At 36.1% G+C, this 17788-nt stretch overlaps 2 protein-coding genes across 2 annotated transcripts; one reads left to right on the top strand and one right to left on the bottom strand.

Moving 5' to 3' along the window:
* Window positions 1-1267: 1267 nt before the first annotated feature.
* LOC121731879 lies at window positions 1268-2851 on the bottom strand. Its single transcript, XM_042121554.1, has 2 exons — window positions 2636-2851; window positions 1268-1512 (listed from the first exon to the last, which is right to left on the bottom strand). Exons 1-2 carry the CDS (start codon window positions 2826-2828, stop codon window positions 1268-1270), a joined length of 438 nt encoding a protein of 145 aa, XP_041977488.1. The 5' UTR covers window positions 2829-2851.
* A 1899-nt stretch (window positions 2852-4750) lies between these two features.
* Window positions 4751-17458, top strand: LOC121731615 (superoxide dismutase [Cu-Zn]-like). The gene is made up of 4 exons (XM_042121130.1): window positions 4751-5022; window positions 10913-10990; window positions 14513-14737; window positions 17016-17458. Exons 1-4 carry the CDS (start codon window positions 4849-4851, stop codon window positions 17271-17273), a joined length of 735 nt encoding a protein of 244 aa, XP_041977064.1. The 5' UTR covers window positions 4751-4848; the 3' UTR covers window positions 17274-17458.
* Window positions 17459-17788: the final 330 nt, after the last annotated feature.

The raw sequence follows: 17788 nt of genomic DNA, 5'->3' as shown, positions 1-17788 counted from the left end.
ATGTCCTTTCCCGGGACCACATAATATATAATTAGCACTTTACGGTACCGGGACTCAAAATATCTCCATACCAAGTTTCAACAAAATCAGTTCAGTGCTTTGAGCGTGAAGAGGTAATAGACAGGTAGACAGACAGACAAACAGATAGATACACTTTCGCATTTATAATTTTAAGTATGCTGGTTAGAATTTCTGCAAAACGTTTGTATGCGCCTGGCAACTGCACATAGCAATAACAATCCAACATGTTAGATATCAACTTGTATAGGCAGTAGGCACTAGTTAAAAATAACAAGGCCTAAGTAATAAGGCAATAACTATTGCTAAACTTTTTAATCGGGACTTAACGCGACTTATTTAAGTAGTAATGCTACTACGAGTACATACTTTTTCTCGACGTTTCGGCCGTGTTGCAACGGCCGTGGTCACGAGGGGACTGTCCCTGTTAATTATAATGCAACGCGAAAGTTTAAAATAACTATTGCTCCTAACATTATAGTACCTACTTGATATTTTATTTTTTTGTGTTTTATAATTGTAGTTTATTGCCATCAGAAAAATAAATACATAACATTTTATAAAGAACAATTATAAAGCTGTTATTACATAGAATATCTTGTTATTTGCGCAACCCCTACACTAAGAAATTCTTGTGCTGTAGGGGTTGCCTGTATGATTTTCTTTAAAAAAAACAATTTCCTAACTTTTTTATGGCGTAGCATGTTCGTAGCAATGCTACGACGAAGCTACGAAGGGCCGAAACCCTACAAAATGCTAAAAAGCTAAAAACTTTTCAAATAATAAAATAATTTAGAGATGTGCCGACTATCCGGCCACTTTTGTAGTCGGCGACTAGTCCGACACCTTTGCAGGTGTCGTGTGACTTACCCGCGAACCAGCAGTAAAAAAAGTGTTACAGAAACTCCTGAAAGCATGATCGGTTTGGCCGATTAGTCGGCTTATTTGCAGCCGACTAATCGGCTAGTCGGCCAAAGTCATGATCGGCACATCTCTATAAAATATGTTTTAAATACACAATATTATATAGCCTGTACAAAGTAAAAACTCATTTATTATTTCTTAAAACTTATTTACAACATAGGAATAACATACAAGTTTTTATAGGCGCTCCTAGTTTCTATCAGCTCTCCTGTCTAGTCTATGTCCATAATACTGTCTTATTTTTCAAACTTGTTATTTTAGGGGTATCTTTGTTGCCAAGGCCTCTTTCTCAACGACATTCAGAGTCCTCCATCTCTAGGGATTCTCAGGCCTCTTTCCTAAAAACCTCTTTTACGTGATCTTCTTGCTCAGGAGCATCTTTCTCGGGTGCCCCCTTTTCAGGGGCCTCTTTCTTAGGGGCCTCTTCATCAGGGTGTGGCTGCCCTTGCAGCTGGGTAAGCGCACACTTGACCGCTGACATCAGCTCTGGCGTGGACTTGCGGCCGCGGAGCGCGTGCGGCCGGTGGGGCAGCTCACGCTCGCAAGTCGGTATTGGGAGTGGTTCTGTATCTGAAAGGTGACGTACAATAGATCCTCATGGGTCGCAGTGACGCCAGGGCTACAATGACCTGCCTTCAAAAAAAATATGAAAGGTAGGAACTATATTTAGGATAGGATGTAGGACTGCGTATGTAGGATAGAAAAACATGGAATAAAAGTGCGTGTAAAAACTCGAGTGTACCAGAGGGAGGGTTTTGTTTTTAGAAATTACTCGTAACCTTTGTAATATACAGTAATGTTCGCTCTGCAGCCTAAATGGCTTGTTGGATTAGCATCCATCAAGCTTGAGAATTGTCTTTAGATTCATGTCAACTGTTTACTGTAACAGTGTGTCTTATAAAGACACAGATTTTTAGTTTTTAAAATTGCCGGTTTCACTTGTTTCTGTAGGACGATGTTCCTACATCGTCCTACATTTTTATTGCATTGCATTGATTATTGTACACATGAATGACAAAAGATACAGCGTTATTGGGCGAGGTAAGTCGACTTAAAGCTTAAACGAATTAACTGTAATTCAGTTTATCTTAGTGAGACCAACTGACCTACTAGTCAATGACGCTGAAATGTAAATGAGTAAATGCAGATAAACAGTGAGCAAATTAGATAACTACTAGCTGTTTGTCTCGGTATTCAATAAAACACGAATAAAATGACATATTCTAAAAATGATTCCTAGCTAGATCGATTTATCGCCCCCGGAACTAAAAAACTAAATTTCATGAAAATCGTTGGAGCCGATTCCGATATGCGCAGTTTGGCAAATTTTAATATATATTGTAAAATTTTAATTTACTCTGAATAAATAAATTAAAAAAAAATGTACAAGAATTGCTCGTTTACAGATATAACATTAAATTTATCTTATTTATTTCTATTGTCACTAAATTTAATCTGAGGTCTTTAACTCAAAGTAGAATATTGTTATATACGTGCTTAATATGACAAAAATATAAGATCTTAACAAATTAGAATATAGAGTTAAGGATAGGTTAAGGAGTACTAATAATATTATGATAGTCACTAATAATATTATGACCTGAGAAAACCAGGGCAACTATTAGGGCTTTATGCGCTTTACATAATAAATAAAAAATAATAAAAAATAACCTGAGTATAAAAATTATAATACCATAAACTCTGGCTATATTTATTATTGGTGGTTCTTCTTCATGGTTCTTCATACAGCAGTCGCAGTAGGAACAGGGAACCCCTGGGATCCCACAACAAATGATGCTCCAAGTCCAGCGACTCAGGGAGTCACTAAAAGACCATCGCTCCGGGGGTCTGTCCGTACCGTAGTCGAATAAGAATTCTCTATTCATTTTAACGCATAGCTGTTGTTGTTAGTACTTAGTAGTACAATTTACTGTTTACAATAATTCTTATTAATATTATTCTTATTGAATATATTTCTTTAGTTTTTCGTGCAGTGTTTATTTATAATTAATGTTTTTGACATTTTTAACGTTTTCGTGTCAATCTCATCATTAAATTTTTATTCATGAAAAGAAAGGCAAGCTACTTGAGTTATTGAGCCAAAAGAAAAGAACCTACCTACCTAATATCCTCATATAACGATAGAGAACAAGAGCTTCAATAAATTGGCTCTACCTCCTACGCTCTAAATAGTAAAATATAAATACACGTAAAATGCTGTAATTTTCTGTAATAATTATGATGCTAAATATTAGTGTCCGACCGAAACTGATTTTTCAGCCGAAACCGAAACCGAACTTTCGGCCTTACTCTCAGTTTCGGCCCAAACCGAAACCGAAACCGAAACTGGGTAAAACATGCAAAATTACGATTATTCACTGAAATTTATTGATTTTTATAAATATTTATATAAAACGCGTGCTAAAAGGAAAAGAGTGAGGCGAATTGATTTACTTACTAATAAATCTCACAAGATATATTTTTTTATGCCCGTGACTTCGTCCACATGGACTTCAGTTTATAGCGCGCGATGTCAACAAAATTGGTGTCAAAAGCTTTTATAAGAAAACCCTGATACCCTTTAAATCAAAACCGCTGTGCAGTGTGCAAATAATATTTCATTTTTTTTCAATTAAACTTTATATTTTATGCCAAATTTTAAAGCTTATTTAGCCCCCCAATTACACAACTTTACCCATAAACTATTTATCATTGATAGGTTTAAGGTTACGTCACTGCATAGATAAAGTGCTGACTTATTAAATAACGTAAAAAAGAAATAACAATCGAAAAAATCGAAACTGTAGTGTAAGATATATACCATCTCTTATAGAAAGACGTTTGGGCAAGCGTTAGCGCGATGTAGGAGACGCACGGCGCCATCTATTATGAACTAACTTAATTTGACCAAATTTACGCATTTTCACCCCCTTACAACCCTTTTTTCCAGTAAAAAGTAGCCTATGTCCTTTCTCAGGGTTTAGACTATCTGTATACAAAATTTCATTACAATCGGTTCGGTAGTTTTGGCGTAAAAGATATATAAAATATATATAAAATTCTTAAGTAAATAAAGTTCACACACAATATAATCAATTTATCATAGCATTTACTAAATCGCTTGTTTGGGAAACATTGTTATATGTAATAGCACGTTATTTGCCAATAGATATGTAAGTATATTAAATAATATGCATATCTATTGCCTGCGTTTGTCGTAGAAATAAAATTCAATAATATAATTTCGATAAAAATAAGTTTAGACAATTTAATGAAAATAAAACGAAGTGCTAATTTCTGATTTGGGACTAATCTGGAACACAATAATTATAATCTCAAAAGTAAATAAATAGATGGTGGCGAACTGAGCCGGGGCCTCGCTGGTAAGTAAGCACGTCGAGTTAACTATGAAGTTTACCGAACGACGCATGAGTACGCATTAGTTTCGGCGGGCCCGAAAGTTTCGGCTATATTTTGGCCGAAACTATATTTTGGCTAAGGCCGAAACTAGATTTTTTGGCCGAAACTGGCCGAAACCGAAACCGAAACCGAAAGTTCGGTCGGTCACTACTAAATATTATGTTTGGGCAATGATCTAATCCTTGTTAAGGCTATCTCTAACAAGCTCACGACATACACGCATATTTCCTAGTGGAATTAACTGCAGACTTCCAGCGTTTAACAATGCCGTGTCTAAGCAATTATTACGTCACGCTGCTCGATCACGGAGCCTTGGTTCCTCACGAGAACCCAATAATGACAATCCATCCTCACGTATTCATTAGAAACACAAAAACATTTCAAGCTTTTAGTCGAACGCGTTTCACTTGGTAGTCGCCTTCGGAGAAGACGCAACGCTTTTCAAATTTGGAATAATTTTGGCGCGCTCGAATTTTTTTTTCAAACATGGAAATTAGAGCGTTCGTGTTTTTTTGCCAGCTCCTATGGCTAGTATCAGTGAACAGCAAAGATTTGCAAGGGATCCCCGGCTACGGCAGGAACCTGCTGATAAAGTCCTTCCCCGAAATTGCCGGCTACCAGAGCAATTTATACGAAGTCTTCGTGCCGCCCTATTTATACGTAAGTGTATTTTCTTATTTATGTGTGTCACTGTTATATTCAAAGGTGCAATAATGCCTTCGGTAATAGTAATGCTTAAACAAAACAAGCCATGGGCGTACCCAGGTTCTGGGCCAGGGGGTGGCAAATTACCCAGGTTCTGGTGCCAAGGGGGAGGCAAATTACCCAGGTTCTGGGCCAGGGGGGGCAAATTACCTAGGTTCTGGTGCCAAGGGGGAGGCAAATTACCCAGGTTCTGGGCCAGGGGGAGGGGCAAATAAGATTTTTCATAAGCTAGGTGTTTATAAAGAATAAAAAATTAATAATTTTTAGTTGTAAAAATATTGAATTGCAAACAAATTTTTATAGATAAAAGTACTAGATAATATACTTAGTAGGGACGTCAACATGATCCAGGGCGGGGCATCGGTACGCCCATGAAACAAGCCTAGTTCGGTTGCCGCCGTTATGTTATAATGAGTCTCTATATTTTATAATACAATGGGTAAAGATAGAAATACTCTAATATTCGAATATCGTTTAGCACATACCTATTTTTTTCAATATTATGAACAACGCGAATAGGTGTTAGTAAAACAGAAACCACTCTATTTGTATTGGATTATCTTACTTCTTACTTGTTATACAGGAAAGAACGGACTATTACCACTGCCCACTACTGTTTATTATAACGTTTTATCAAAAATGAATATTAATAATCATTATTTATACTTACATAATACAATAATACATAATAATATCTACCAAAACTAAACTTTCTTTTACAAAAATACAAGATGTTGTTGCTCCTCTTATCACTGACCTTGAAACAAAAATAAATTAAGTCCAAATGTAAACTTACAGTAAATAAATAATAACTGTATACATTATGCAAGAAGCCTTCTAATTCAATATCATTCTTAAAAATATTTTAATTAAATTCTACGTTATACCTACCATATTATTAATTAAAATTAAATATTCGTACTTATATGAAATTAGAATACTATAAATTATTACGTTTAGATATTAAGTACATAAAATGTACAGTGCTTTCATTCTCTCTCAGAATCTAAAGAAATTACAGTAGTGCTATACGTGCGATTCGGTCTTAGCTCTATCTCAGAAACCACTTACTAACGGTGTAAATAATAGCTTAGTTTTATTCCCTCTTTTTGTTTACACTTAGATTTAAGATTTCATATTAGTAATTCCTATTGGAAAATGTTTATCTTGTGTCTCATTTTTATAATATTGCTGTCCCTTTCGCACGGGAATGTAGTGTGTTTCACACAATTGTTATTGCTGTATCTTTCTTGCATAGTTGCACTCGAACTATTGTTGTCTCTTTTTACATGGCTTTGTTTTACACATTTTATTGTTTATTTATCTTATAAGAATGTTTGTTTACCATTGTATTAGCTTATAAGAATCCCATTTGATGTCATATTATGTGTAAAATGTTATATTTCAATAAACGGACTGCATTCGTTCGACAACAACCGATAGAACCCCACGGGCTCTAACGGTACAAATTTCCTATATAAACACGCACTTTCTCGGTGCATACACATTCACTTCCGACAAGCCAAGCAGATGCATGCGTAAGCCCTGCTCCACCACACTCCGCTCCAAGCAGTACCAAGTTCACTCCTGTGTTTCCTTCTCGTCTCCTGCACCTCCTTCTCCAGGAATCTTCCATCCGGCATCCTTCACCCTTCAAGATACAGTCCACTGCTCTGCCACCCGGCGACCACGGCCCCGCCGAGTTTGTCGTGTCGCCAACAAACGGCCATTCCCAATATTTGATCTATCTCTGGTTTTGCCCTACTAGAGATAGGAATAGCTCACAATTGACATAAAATATATGTCTCTAATGTCTAATGTGAGCTATTCCTAGGGTTGCCATCACCCAGATTCCCTTTGCCGGTCAGGCACGACAAAATTCCCGGACATTTGGCCGAAATGTGGTTATTTCCCCGGGCACCTCTTAAACAGTATTTACGATAACGTCTTGCCAATCTGACTAACTCAAGTCCGTGCAAGAAACCGTGTTTTTATCTTTCGTTTATTGCCGCATGACTTAAAAGTTAAATTTCTCTCATCAAAAGTGTCTGGACACTTTTCAAAAACCTGGCCGGACGCACCCCGGACGCCCTTCAAACTAGGACAAATCCGGGGAAATCCGGACGGATGGCAACCCTAGCTATTCCTATCTCTAGTAGGGCAAAACCAGAGATAGATCAAATATTGGGAACGGCCATAAGCTCATGCTACTCTGACATTGCGTGTGTTTATGACGGGTGATGGTTTTTCGTCCGTTTGTCCGCTTAGGCCCTAGGTTAAAAGAATAAAAAAATCTTTTGCCGGATTTTGCGGGAAGGACTGCTAGGAATATATACAGTTACTAGATGTCCCGCGCGGCTTCGCCCGCGTAAATTAGAAATTTTACAGAATCCGTAGCTACATTTTCCCATAAAAAATATTTCCCCCGTTTTTCCCACATTTTCCTGAGTTTCTTCTGTCGTATTAGTCTTAGAGTAATAATATAATATAACCTTCTCGATAAATGATGAGTCTTACTCGATAAATGATCTATCTAACACTGAGATAAGTTTTTAAATCGGACCTGTAGTTTCTGAGATTGACGCGTTCAAGCAAACATACTCTTCAGGTTTATAATATTAGGTAGATATAGATTTTTTTTAATTATCGCTTGACAAACTCGAGTCTCGATCTAAAAGACTATGAAATGGTATAATATGGTAGTGATGATGATGATGATGATGATGAAGAATGTAATTTGCATAGTAGCATATGCTTTCTGTTCTTAAAACAACGCCGAAACTCCCAAACTTGTATCTATAAAGAATCAGGAATTCTCTCAGCACCTTCCGAACCACGGTATACCAGGTATATCTCGGTGCAAAATCTTACTTGTTGGTAGCATATGCTTAGAATACTTCTCACGAAACCGAAGTCACCATATGTTTCCCTATAAGTTTTGAGGAGTTCCCTCGATTACTTATGGATCCTTCATCAGATCACCACTTTTCTGAATATAATACCAAATTGGGATGATAGCCTATATACCAAAAGAAAAATTTTGAAAATCGGTTAACAAACGGCGGAGTAATCGTTGAATATAAGAAAACGAACATAACACCTCCCCCATTTTGAAAGTCGGTTAAAATTGTAGCCTATGTGTTATTTATTTAATATTTTAATCAGCACATGAATTGAATAACAAAATTTTTTTCAAATTAATCGTAGCACCATCTGTCAGGACAAACTAAAATTGAAATAGAATAATATTGAATGCGATGATAGCGCCGTCCGCCGGATCTAATGTAAAACATTCCAAAATCAACAACTCCTTATAAATAAGAAATTAATTGAAAAAACATTTTCCAGTAGACCAAACTGTAAATCTAAACCATTCTCGAATCTCCACGAACACACACAAAAAATTTCATCAAAATTGGTCCAGTCGTTTAGGAGGAGTTCAGTCACATACACACGCACACAAGAAATATATATATTAAGATACAAGGTGTCATAAAACAAAGTGATCAAGTGACCAATAAGACTTTAAGGTGTATAATGTATACTCCCTTATATAGAGTTCATTGCAAAAGTAGCAGCGCTGAAAGAGCAATTTTTTGTGATTTGTATGGCCAAGCACCTGAGCGTCATGAATTTTCTCATATAAAAGTAACAAAAAACTGCTGTCACTTTTACAGCGAACTCTATATAGGGGGCTCCATACACACTCTAAAGTATTAAGTACCACTTACTTTTGTTACAGCCTGTATTAATTGTAAAAAAATATTACTTATTTTTATTAGGTATTATTCATTTATTATTGTTTTACATACAGTATAATCGCCAACCGGAAGGCAGATTGAGAATTTCAGCTTCAATTAAACCTTCACAATGTTTAACCTTCATTGCTTGTCCTTATTGTTACATACATAATTTATTACTTTTGTTATCCTTACCAAAATACCTGCATAAATATTATTATTTAAGTACTTTTATTATGCAATTTACAACCTAAAGGTTGCAAAATAAGAAATAGGAAATATTGTAAAAACTACTTATATTATTCGTAGCGATAACTATTATAATAGCATTCCCAATAAGAATAGATTTGAAGTTACATAATTATTATATTTTAATACTCTACAATAATACTTAATTAGGTATCTACTATCTACCTACGAATAATAACTAATCTTAATATATATATTTCTTGTGTGCGTGTGTATGTGACTGAACTCCTCCTAAACGACTGGACCAATTTTGATGAAATTTTTTGTGTGTGTTCGTGGAGATTCGAGAATGGTTTAGATTTACAGTTTGGTCTACTGGAAAATGTTTTTTCAATTAATTTCTTATTTATAAGGAGTTGTTGATTTTGGAATGTTTTACATTAGATCCGGCGGACGGCGCTATCATCGCATATTTCAATTTTAGTTTGTCCTGACAGATGGTGCTACGATTAATTTGAAAAAAATTTTGTTATTCAATTCATGTGCTGATTAAAATATTAAATAAATAACACATAGGCTACAATTTTAACCGACTTTCAAAATGGGGGAGGTGTTATGTTCGTTTTCTTATATTCAACGATTACTCCGCCGTTCGTTAACCGATTTTCAAAATTTTTCTTTTGGTATATAGGGTATCATCCCAATTTGGTATTATATTGAGAAAAGTGGTGATCTGATGAAGGATCCATAAGTAATCGAGGGAACTCCTCAAAACTTATAGGGAAACATATGGTGACTTCGGTTTCGTGAGAAGTATTCTAAGCATATGCTACCAACAAGTAAGATTTTGCACCGAGATATACCTGGTATACCGTGGTTCGGAAGGTGCTGAGAGAATTCCTGATTCTTTATAGATACAAGTTTGGGAGTTTCGGCGTTGTTTTAAGAACAGAAAGCATATGCTACTATGCAAATTACATTCTTCATCATCATCATCATCATCATCACTACCATATTATACCATTTCATAGTCTTTTAAATCGAGACTCGAGTTTGTCAAGCGATAATTAAAAAAATCTATATCTACCTTATATTATAAACCTGAAGAGTATGTTTGCTTGAACGCGTCGATCTCAGAAACTACAGGTCCGATTTAAAAACTTATCTCAGTGTTAGATAGATCATTTATCGAGTAAGACTCATCATTTATCGAGAAGGTTATATTATATTATTACTCTAAGACTAATACGACAGAAGAAACTCAGGAAAATGTGGGAAAAACGGGGGAAATATTTTTTATGGGAAAATGTACCTACGGATTCTGTAAAATTTCTAATCTACGCGGGCGAAGCCGCGCGGGACATCTAGTTATATATATATAACCTATCTAATTATACCTAGTGGTAGACTTTAGCCAATTATAATTATTAAGTATTATTATTATACTTAACTGTTTAAACAATAGATAGGTATTCTAAAAATGCATACATTTTGGGAGTTTTAATGATAGTCTATAATAATATACCCAATTAATATTTTGTAAAGTCTAGTTAATTACTATTGTCTTAATAATATTCCCAACGTTGAATAATTTAAAAGCAATGTTTTATTTAATACTTACTCTACAATATCAATATATAAATTTATTATTTACAAAGAGCTTAGGTACGGTACCTATTATTGTCTCTACATACCTCCATCTGCTATGGCTACTGCATTAGTAATCTGTGACTGCATTGCCCAAGCTTTTCTGAGAGATCACAAGTACCTCGTGGAATAAAAATACCTAATATTAAACAATGCAAGTCGGGAATAATAATTCTCTCTTATTATTATTATTATTATTATCTCTTATTATTATTATTCCCGACATATTTGAAGAAATAGCCATGTTTATGAAACTTTCTAATTTTCAGGACCTCGGCGGAGTAGGCTCGTATGCGCTGAACGGAGCTCGCTCCGACAAACAGATTGACTTGGCCACTGCTGGCTCTGTAAGTACACTATTAAAATATATATTTGTTGTTTCCTAATTTCATTCAGAAAACGAACAGATGCAGCGAATAATGACAAGCGATTGCCAGAGGAACGTACGTCTACATGCTTGATGAGTACTATTGAATTTCAAATTAAAACTTCAATGTTGAGAGTTTTAAGCTCTAATCATACTGCTGATTAGAGCTTAAAACTCTTAACAGTAAACAGCCTTTATTATATAGAGCAGTGGTGTTGGATAAGTAGGTAAGTCTTAAAAGACTTCAGTAGTTTTTAAGGGCCTGTAGACTAGATTATAATAACCTATAAAGGTTGATACTAGATCTAGTATCTACCTTTATACTATTTAAATTATTCAAAAAATATAATTATGAAGACACAAAATTACTAGTTGAATACACGCAGTAATATGATTTGATAAATCTCTTTGGTCATCAAAGTTACTTCCTCAAAACTACTGTACACATTTTGATGAAACGTGACCGGCCTAAACAATTATTATTATAGCTTAATCCGCACGACTTTAAAAACCTGTTAAAACATTGCGTTTATTTGCCGCACGACATTTTGCGAGATGAGTTTTTAACAGATGTGTTATGAGTCATGATAACACATCTGTTAAGATGATACATGTATCATCTTAATTATTTACACTAGATAACTAATGCCTGGGACTTCGTTCGCGCAGAAATATTTTTATTTTTTACTTTACCGCAATAAAAACTACTCTCAGGTGTCCTTTCCCGGGACTCTATCTAGCATATCCATGACAAGATTTATTAAAATCGGTTCATCAATTTACCTAAGCGTTCAAAGCAAACATATACCTAAGTAGGTCTACCAGAATCTGGTGGCAAACAGTGACAATATAAATTGACTCTAGCAATACCGGGGTAATTGGAATAAAACATTTTGATCCTTTTTTTCCTTTAGCAGCTTATAATATAAAAAATTATCCAATGATCAAGGATATTTTTTGAAAATCTACTATCAAAACCATCAGATTCTGGTAGACCTATACAAATAGAGAGATTTGCCTTATCTTGCGTATTTAATAGTATCAATGTGCATTATCCATACTACAGAAAAATACTTGAAACTTAGATAAATCATTCATCTAAGACTTGAAAATTGTAAGTAACTATTTTCTACCAAATATAATATCTACCTCACATTTTATCGTATTGTGTAGCGTTCAACTCCTGCATAGTGTGTAATTGTGACTTCGTATATGCCATACCATTTCGAGTATTATAATGCAATATTCTTCATGTTTTATTTAAATAAATAATCTTCATGGTCGCCACAAACAATAATTATGTGGGAACAGACAGTGTGAAGCTGAATTGATAGCAGTCGTGATCATGGTGGATCATGTCATAAAAATTACTTCTTTGTTTTAATCACTTCCGTCAATTAATATATTACTTCTACGCGTTGTTTATAATTGCTTTATAAGTAATGTAAATTAGTTTTCCTAAATCATGGTTCCTAGGGTATGAATCTATTAAAACATTCCGGAGCTTACAATTTGTGTAGAGTTTGTAAAATAAGACGTAGAGAAAGAACGTGTAGACTGTAGACTGTAGAGTAACTCAGACCTCCGAAGTTTTATCCGAACCGAAGCTCTGGAACAATTAAATAAGGGAATATTTATTATTTTAATAAAGTACTTAGATAAAGTATGTTTGTATGTACCATCGAGGAAGTTGATTCCTATGCAATTGACAGACCAACGTTATTTGGTCGAATATTGTCAATTCAATGTTAATTGTGATCTGTCAGCTGGGTTTGACGTAACGCGACCAAACTACTTAGGTCCCCGATTTGCATAGGAATCAACTTCTCTGATAGTACATACATAGTAGTAGTTGCATACATATGCAACTACTACACGGACGTCCTACGGACGGCAATTTAATTGGTACCTAAGTATTTAATTATTGTTTCTTAAAAAGAAAAATCAAAATATTTTGAAGGAAAAACCTTCAAACAATATACTAGGTAGTTTTTGTTCAAGTATTAAGACTTCCTGCCGGCGAATTCCGTTGATGTTATCAAATTGATAGTTAAATCACTTAATTGGCAGTTTCTTAATTATTACCTACAATATCTGCAAATAAAGTCTAATTATACTATGCTGAATGATGACTCACTGACAAGAACGTAGCACCTAACTTAGGCATTCTAGCTTCTACGGACTTACTAATGATACTTAGTTACAACTTTCAATATACATGTTCGGATCTTTGAGACTGCACTGCTGTAGGCTTAGCATAACAACAGTAGACATAGGAAAGAATCGACATACTGACAGATTTTATCGACGAAATGGTGGATTTCCATTGTCTAACTGTCACTTTGTCTATTCTTCCGTAGAAAGAAACAGTTTCTATGGTGACCATGCCACGCCTGCTGCGCAACAAATATTGCTGAAGTTTTACCCAGACATAGAGTAGAACACGGGACATAATATCACATAGGCTACATTTTACTAAGGAAAAATGCATGGTTTTGCAAATAAGTATATATGTATTTCATTTACAACGTGTAGGACTGTAGGTACTATAGGTCAGTGCTGTTAATAAACACTAGCTTCTAGATATCGCGTGCTGATTCTAATTACCTAGGTTCTAATACTAAGTATTTATCTCGCCTTATACCGAGCCAAGGAGAGTCATTGCAAAATAAATAATATCTACTACTGACACTTCAGAAAATAATATTGCAACTATTAAAGATAAGTAATAAGTAGGATACCTTCTAAATTCCTTGAAATTATTGCTACCAAAAACCAATTCGCTAATAGTTTTTGGCAATTATGAGTCTGACTGCTGAACCGAGCTTTAAACGAAATTTCGTATACCTACAGTCCCAGAACAGCTGCACATATTGGACACTTTTAATTCCGGAAAGATGAACAGAAAAATTTTGACGCAAACATCCTATCAAACATCTAGTAGATCGTACCAACTAATACATCCAGCGACGTATAAGTATCAATAAAATTAAAATTAAATTATGTACAACTTATAATAGTAATCATTATTATAAGGAAGGTTTTATATTAGGATGGAAGCGATACAAAGTTCATCGGGTTAGCTGATATAAGTGAAATGGGCCATTAATGTATTGATAATTATTATTGTTACTAACACCAGTGCATATATTTATAAAAAAACAAATAATTGTTAGACTAATTCTGATAAAATATTAAATGACTTATTATTATTATTGCACGCCTTAACGGCTAATTGTAGATAAGTACCAGGACATCTTTGTAATACCTTATGTTACCTACAATTGCGAAAATAAATGATTTGATTTGATTTGATTTATTATTCCGGGCCAATCCCACCTGCAAACCTTCAAGAAGAGAACATATCCCTCTTAAAAGTAAAAGGCCGACAACACATCTGCAACTCTTAGACGGTACTTGCTTTCCATCTGGTGACCCGTTTGTGCGTTTGCCTTCTTGTTTTATTAGAAAACAAACTAAGTATAATTATTCACTTCCACAGGCCCCCGCCGGTATCGGCCTGCAGGCCGTCTCCTACCTCAAGGCGGACGAGGGTTCCGGCGTGGAAGGCACCCTGGTGTTCACGCAGCTGGTACCCAGCGGCCCCGTCACCATCGAGGGCAACGTCACCGGCCTGACAGCGGGGCTACACGGCCTGCATATCCACCAGAGCGGCGCTGTCAAGGACGACTGCAAGGCCATTGGACCGCATTTTGTTGCTTTTTACGTAAGAATCAGCATATTTTTGATGCTCCCGCCGAAGACAGAGGGGCGGTATTTAATGTTTGATTGTGTCTGCCTGTACGTACCTACTTATAGTCTGTCAAGAAAGTGAAGAAATTAAAAAGTGGCAACATCGTAGTGTCATCCCTTTCAAATCAATCTTAGATAAAAGGGATGACACTACGATGTTGCCACTTTTTAATTTCTTCACTTTCATATTATGTGTGTCTATCCGTTCATCATTCATCGTAGCGTAGCATCTAATAAAGGGGTTTAGCGAAGCTGACTTTTCAATAGTTCTTAGGTATAATCAGTGCCGTAAATAGGACGGTGCCACCGGTGCCCAGGCACAGGGCGTAGACTCTGGGGGGCGCAAGAATGGCCAGACCGGACAGATCCTTATTCTTAGAATTGCTCCCGATAAGTTCCCGTTGCGACCCAGAGATTGTTGTGAGAATTGATGTTTCCCAATGTAGTAAAAAAATATCTACAGCCAAACATAATATAACCTCCTCCTTTTTGGAAGTCGGTTAAAAAACAAAGGTGCAGTTATATAGAAACTCGCACAGGGCGCAAAGAAGGCTATTTACGGCACTGGGTATGATTATTCATCTTCATCTCAGAAATCTATAAAACCACCAACATTTTCTAACAATGAATAAGAAAATGTAGGGGTTTTTGTAGATTTATTAATATTATGCTAATTGGGTACCGACTACCGTAGGTACTCGTACCTACTCAAAAACTAGGTAAGTACAAACTCGTTCGCAAATCGCAGCTCAAAATAAGAGTAGAGGGGGTCACGAAACTTTACTCTGATTACGAATTCTAATGGGCACATTGACTTTATGTCAAAATCAGACACAAGAAGTAATTATAGGTCTACCAGGATCTGATAGCAAAATTGATATACGTGGGAGAGCCATGCTTCGGCACGAATGGGCCGGCTCGACCGGATAAATACCACGTTCTCACAGAAAACCGGCGTGAAACAGCGCTTGCGCTGTGTTTCGCCGAGTGAGTGAGTTTACCGGAGGCCCAATCCCCTAACCCCTACCCTATTCCCTTCCCTACCCTCAACTATTCCCTTCCCTTCCCTACCCTCCTCTATTACCCTATTCCCTCTTAAAAGGCCGGCAACGCACTTGCAGCTCTTCTGATGCTGCGAGTGTCCATGGGCGACGGAAGTTGCTTTCCATCAGGTGACCCGTTTGCTCGTTTGCCCCCTTATTTCATAAAAAAAAATTGATATAACAAAATATTGACTAGCAATTCCGGTATATTTGGAATAAAACATTTTGATCTTTTTTTCCTTATAGCGGCTGATTCTGCGTGTAAACATGCAAATATAAAAAAATATTTATTATAATAATTTATCAAGGATATATTTGATAATCTGCCATCAAAGTTTGCTATCAGATCCTGGGTACTATACGTACATTTAGGTTATGTAGTTACCCGGCCCTGTGACCGCACCTACCTACAGCTCATTCCTATCCTTTTAAAATTGAGTAAAGTCAGATTTCAGTAACACGAGAAATATGGATGTACCTAGTTGAAAAGCTGATTAGAAATGATGATTAGAAATACACGAGTGTGTTATAGTAAGTGGTGGGTCATACAGCATACACGCTACGTGAACAGATTGAAATCAAAGATTGACACCAGTAAATTGTAATTACAGAATGAATTATCTGATAACTGATAATAGTAAACATTGTACCGTTTATTAGCCCTAAAAATCTGAAAATAAATGCGATAGTAAGATTTATTTGATAATAATACATTGTGTGGTGTACTTTGCCTTCAGAGGTTCGTCAAGCCAGCGTATAGCATTCATCTTGTGACGCCTGTGTTATAGACATGATATTCAGCATAAAATCTGTTGCTATTAGAGTTTCACAGGCAGTAGGCACACTAATAAAAAGGAAATAGACCCTAACTCTATTCAGGGCCCGATCTAGAGGGGGCCAACCGGGCAATTGCCCGGGGCGGCAAAAATGAGGGGCGGCAAATTGAGAGCGACGCGGTGTCGCGTCGGTGGCCTTCGTACGCGAGTCCAACTCGCACTTGGCCGGTTTTTGGGGCGGCAATTATTATTTTGCCCGAAGCGGTGAAATAGCTGGATCGGACGCTGACTCTATTTCCACTAGTTCACTTATAACGGCACTATCAATTTATAAAAGTAGATACTATACCTACGATGACAAACTTGTTCCCGATATTACACAGTATCGCGGAATCATGACTGCTATCTGCTACTAACATTCTAACCCTTACAGGGTCGTCACGGCGGTCCGAGAGACCCAATCCGACACGTCGGGGACTTAGGCAACATCAAAGCAGAGGACGGTGCCACTCTCAACGTGAAGATATTCGACAACGTCATTTCTCTAACCGGCCCCCGATCGATCGTCGGCCGATCTATCGCCATCTCGAAAAGTGAAGATGACTATGGTCGAGCTAGCACTGAAGATAGCGCCCTCACTGGTACATCAGGCCCGGCCGTCGCTTGTGGGGTTATTGGATACTTAAACTAAGGGTTAATTTTATTAATGCCTGTTAGGGTTAGTTGTCAAAATATCAGGTCTTTCTTGCATAGACAAAACAGCTAGAGATATTAAATGGGTTATTAATTTTAACAGGCGTTGATAAAATTGGCACTTAAGCTGCTGCTAAATGATGAGCTGAGGCTTTCGAGTACCTGTTGTAATTTACAAAATAAAATCTACTAAACACAGAACAGTGTACAGTGTACAGTGAAAAAATATATTATGTTAAAAATACTAACTATTAAACTCCGCCTTCATTTGTTTTTCCTTTTATATTCCTCGTCATACTCTCAAAGTAATGAATACTTAAATTGTAAATACATTGAGAATAAAATTACTTTTAATTGGTCGCTTCTTTTATTCTACGCAAATAAAAATATAATTAAGGTTTTATAAAGGATATACACTGCTTTATATTCACATAATTTATTATGCCATATAAAAGTAACAAAGTATAATAAATAGTAACAAAAACTGCACTGCGTCTGTGCATCAGTGCTATG

This window comes from Aricia agestis, chromosome 11 (genome assembly GCF_905147365.1).
Source record: "Aricia agestis chromosome 11, ilAriAges1.1, whole genome shotgun sequence".
Lineage (NCBI taxonomy): Eukaryota > Metazoa > Arthropoda > Insecta > Lepidoptera > Lycaenidae > Aricia > Aricia agestis.
This window is presented reverse-complemented; position numbering and strand designations above follow the sequence as displayed.

What these genes read in the sequence shown, in the direction of transcription:
- LOC121731879 (XM_042121554.1), bottom strand. Translation starts at nt 2,828, where the DNA reads ATGAATAGAGAATTCTTATTCGACTACGGTACGGACAGACCCCCGGAG. An exon ending in AAATATAGCCAGAGTTTATG is followed by an intron (nt 1,513 to 2,635) that starts GTATTATAATTT and finishes GTCACCTTTCAG; the next exon opens with ATACAGAACCACTCCCAATA.
- LOC121731615 (XM_042121130.1), top strand. Translation starts at nt 4,849, where the DNA reads ATGGAAATTAGAGCGTTCGTGTTTTTTTGCCAGCTCCTATGGCTAGTA. An exon ending in TCGTGCCGCCCTATTTATAC is followed by an intron (nt 5,023 to 10,912) that starts GTAAGTGTATTT and finishes TCTAATTTTCAG; the next exon opens with GACCTCGGCGGAGTAGGCTC. An exon ending in CGCATTTTGTTGCTTTTTAC is followed by an intron (nt 14,738 to 17,015) that starts GTAAGAATCAGC and finishes TAACCCTTACAG; the next exon opens with GGTCGTCACGGCGGTCCGAG.